Raw genomic sequence first — 3710 nt, 5'->3', positions numbered from 1 at the left:
GAGGGCGTCGCCTTGAAGCGGCACACGAGCCTTCGGCGATGAGAGCTTCGGCAGGCGGCAGGCCGTTCCCCCGTGTCGTGTCCCTATTCGTTCGAAGTAGCATGTGTTGAGGTGCAATGGAGCGGCGTTTGTAGAAGAGGATAAAAGTGCGAGATATCGGGACGAACAAGTGAACATGAGAAGACTCGTGTTTCTAGAGAGAAAGTGGAGTCCATAGGACACACATCCAGCAAATGAGGCAGTTGACGCGCGACGTGTTTTCAGCCGGCTGAGTGCAAGCATTTCCGTTTTTTTACTGATCAGATCCTCTAAATTTTCATAAATCCTTTGAATTCGAATAAAAAAGACCCTGGTGGTTTTTTTTTTGAGGGAGACCCTGGTGTGTTTAATCCACCCATCCAAAACAAAACATTGTATTCAGTCCACCTCTCTGTTTGTCGCACGATAGACGGACGCGCTTTCTCTCCACCGTTTATATTCTTCCCCAGAACCGGCGACATTTTTCTCCCCTTCCAGAAGTACACAGCGCACACCACCACACCTCGAGATCTCTCGAAATTCGTTCGTCCATGGCGATGCAACAGACCAGGGACCCCACCGCCAAGCTCCCTTCCGCCTTCCCCGTCGCCGGCGCCAGCCCTCCTCCCCTATACCACCACCACCACTACGGCACCTTCTCCCCTCCTCCGCCGCCGCCCGCCGCTGCAGCCGCCTACGACCCCTCCCTGAAAGGTCAGCGCTCCTTCTCTCGCACTACCCTCCAGCTCCGGCCCGTCTCCGTGGAGACTGAAACGACTCCCTGTGTGCGTGCGTCTATGTCTTGGCGCGCAGGACGCGCTGCTCAGGGCGTTGTTGCTTTCCCGTGCACCATCCAGCAGCAGGTCTTGGTGGAGGGCCTCCCAGTCCGGGAGCCGCGGCTGCCGTTCTGCGGCGTCGGCGTCGGCTGGGCTTTGTAAGTGTCCTTCCTTTTGGTGGTGTTTGTCTCCAATGCGATCGATGTGGCAAAGTTAGGAAACTCTTGAGTAGGTAACAGTATGTGACACTTGGTTGCTACTTGGTATGTGAAGAATGGGGGATTGCACGAGTGACTGTTTCATTAACAAATTGGGTGAGCAGCATTTGGAGGATATGTTCCAGGTCCAAAACATGCCATCCTTGCTAGTGAGAATTTGCAATCAAATGGTACTGGAATTGGATTATGATATAAGTTGATACAGCAGAAGAGGATTGTCCTAAACTGGCTTGGTTACTTCTGGAATGTGTTGTGCTACTGTGCTGCTATCTAGTAAACTGCCATCTTTTAGCATCGTTATAACATTCATATTAAGGAGTTTGTGTAAGTTCATTGTTCTTACCTGCAAATTTAAAATGAAAGCACAGTCAATCCATATTAAAGACTTTAGGTTGGTTTTGTTTTGAAGGTTCTTACTAGGGTTCTTCTTGGCTGCAATTCCCTGGTATATTGGTGCTTTTCTTCTATTCTTTGTTGCTTTGGATCACCGGGAGAAGCCTGGATTGATTGCCTGCACAGTTGCTGTAAGTACTCCATTTTCTAAAGCTTATCACATACTAGCATTTTCTTCCGGTGCGCTGTTGTTTGTCTTTTGTATATAAAATGAACTGAAAACACTTAGATACTTATTAATGTTTCCTTACACGAATGCTTCCTGTAAAGTTAATTTTATAAAGCTGTGTGATCTTTGTTTCTGTTACTGAAAGTGCTTCTATCTCCAAAAAAGAAGAAAAAAAATTAAAAGTGCTTCTTCTTCAGTTCAAAAAATATACCACTAACACCATTGACTTTTTTGTTAGTTACTCATGCTGTGGTTGAGAAGTGCAACAAAAATCATCCATTAAGGGCCGTTTTCAAATGTTAGTAGTAAGCAACGATGAACACAACGTCCTACATCTGTGCTAGGATATTGACTTGCTAGCATATGTTCCCTTGGTTATTATGCCTAGAAACAAGAACCAACCCAGCTGGAACAGTTGAAATAACATGGAGCTGCATCATTTTTGAGAAGATAAATATTCAGAGCTACGAGCTACAATATCAGAAATTGTCGCATGAGACATGAACATAGAACAAACGAGTAGCCTCGCTTACCATATGGGTTTGATGTATATGCCTTTGGTTTAGTTTATGTCCAATGGTACATCTACAATGGCATGTCGCAATAGAAAGTGTGCCCCTCTCGACCTGAATGTTACACAGGGAGTTGTGCCAAAGAAATTGGGTCAATTAAACTGTTGAGATCGAGATCGATGCCTGATGTTGTGTAGTGCATTTAACTAATTCCAGTTTTTGTTGGCTGTAACGAAAAATTCTCCTGCAGGGCATTTTTGCAGTAGTCCCTTTCATGCTCAATGGCGTAAGAATGCGTCCGTTCTTTTTTTGAGAACGAATGCGTCCTTTCTGGTGACGCTGGAGCCTGGAAGTCATCAATCCAGATTCTTAATGGCCTTATTCTGTCATGCTGGAAGTCGGCAATCCAAATCCACATGTTCCTCGCCATATTTGTCATGTCTATAGTTGTACCATACGGTTCATCCATGTGAATAACACAATCGATTATCCTATATCATTCACAGGGGCGTATATATGTGATCTGTGTGTTGAATTGTTAGTCCGGCAATTTATTTTCTGGGATATAGTAGTATGTTGTAACTGTGGTAGCAAGATTGTTTGTTTTGAAGAGTGATTTTTTATTGTGAAACACATTTTTAATAGAAATTTGTACACCCTCCCCTCACAAAAATATTAGATGTTTTGGATATTTTAATATGAACTACATATGACTGAAATGAATGAACAAACACACTAAAACGTGTCTATATTCATCCGATTTAGAAAAAATAATTACTACATCTTATATTTGTGAACAGAAGGGTATCTTAAAAAAAACGCTGCTTCTGTCCGGAAACGACGATGTTTCTTTGTTGTCGGGGAATCATATGGTTCCAAAGTCATCACGGGAATAAAAGTAGAGATACTTTATTTAGGCATTCCCAGTGTATTTACCTCACAAATAAATAGTAATCAATCTTTTTATATTTCATAACTCAACGGATAAATCACGGACACATAGCTATTTTGTCAAATTAAGCAATGACAGAAAATATATGATTTATCCAAAACAAAATCTTATTTGTCTTTTTGTTTTGTATCAAGATTTGTCTTGTATAGTTTTTTTTTGTTGCGTTGGAAAATGGTTGAGCCCCGTGCATTGGCACGGGTATTTACTTAATAACAGTAATTTCTTTAATATTGAATCATAGTTGGTACGTTCTCCTCACCTCCCATCACCCCTTTCATGCTGGTTCCCCAAACCCCCCCCCCCCCTCCCAAGAAAAACCCTATATCGATTGGCTTGACCCTCCATGTTGGTCTTTTTTCGGTTCACCCTATCTTATTTTTCCTCTCCACACCCCTCCCCTGGCTTGGAATGATCTAAATTAAATCAGTACTATCTTTTTCTTGTCTTACTAGAAGTCATGTACTACTCGGCCGGGCATCCGGCATCTCCTACGTGCGAGCGATTCCCGACTCCGATCCCATTCCCCATCCACCATAGGCCTTCTGCGTGCTCCCTAGGGCGCGTGGTCGTAAGACACAATCCACCCTAGGAGGGAGAGAGGGGGTTTGAAGGAAGTGATGGAGGGTGTGGCGAGGCTAATGCGGGGTTTGAAGCTTTCGGAGGAGGAGAGGA

The 3710-nt window shown here is 43.8% G+C and overlaps 1 protein-coding gene across 1 annotated transcript; it reads left to right on the top strand.

Annotated features, from left to right (window-relative positions):
* Positions 1–439: 439 nt before the first annotated feature.
* LOC125523036 (60S ribosomal protein L18a-like protein) lies at positions 440–2759 on the top strand. Its single transcript, XM_048688072.1, has 4 exons — positions 440–732; positions 832–952; positions 1422–1536; positions 2337–2759. Exons 1-4 carry the CDS (start codon positions 570–572, stop codon positions 2397–2399), a joined length of 462 nt encoding a protein of 153 aa, XP_048544029.1. The 5' UTR covers positions 440–569; the 3' UTR covers positions 2400–2759.
* The last annotated feature ends 951 nt before the right edge of the window (positions 2760–3710 follow it).

The sequence above is a fragment of the Triticum urartu genome, chromosome 7 (assembly GCF_003073215.2).
Source record: "Triticum urartu cultivar G1812 chromosome 7, Tu2.1, whole genome shotgun sequence".
Classification (NCBI taxonomy): domain Eukaryota; kingdom Viridiplantae; phylum Streptophyta; class Magnoliopsida; order Poales; family Poaceae; genus Triticum; species Triticum urartu.
This window is presented reverse-complemented; position numbering and strand designations above follow the sequence as displayed.

Excerpts from the sequence above, each read along its gene's own strand:
- LOC125523036 (XM_048688072.1), top strand. The coding sequence starts at position 570 with ATGGCGATGCAACAGACCAGGGACCCCACCGCCAAGCTCCCTTCCGCC. Across the intron at positions 733-831 it reads CTACGACCCCTCCCTGAAAG|GACGCGCTGCTCAGGGCGTT; the intron begins GTCAGCGCTCCT and ends CTTGGCGCGCAG. Across the intron at positions 1,537-2,336 it reads TGATTGCCTGCACAGTTGCT|GGCATTTTTGCAGTAGTCCC; the intron begins GTAAGTACTCCA and ends ATTCTCCTGCAG.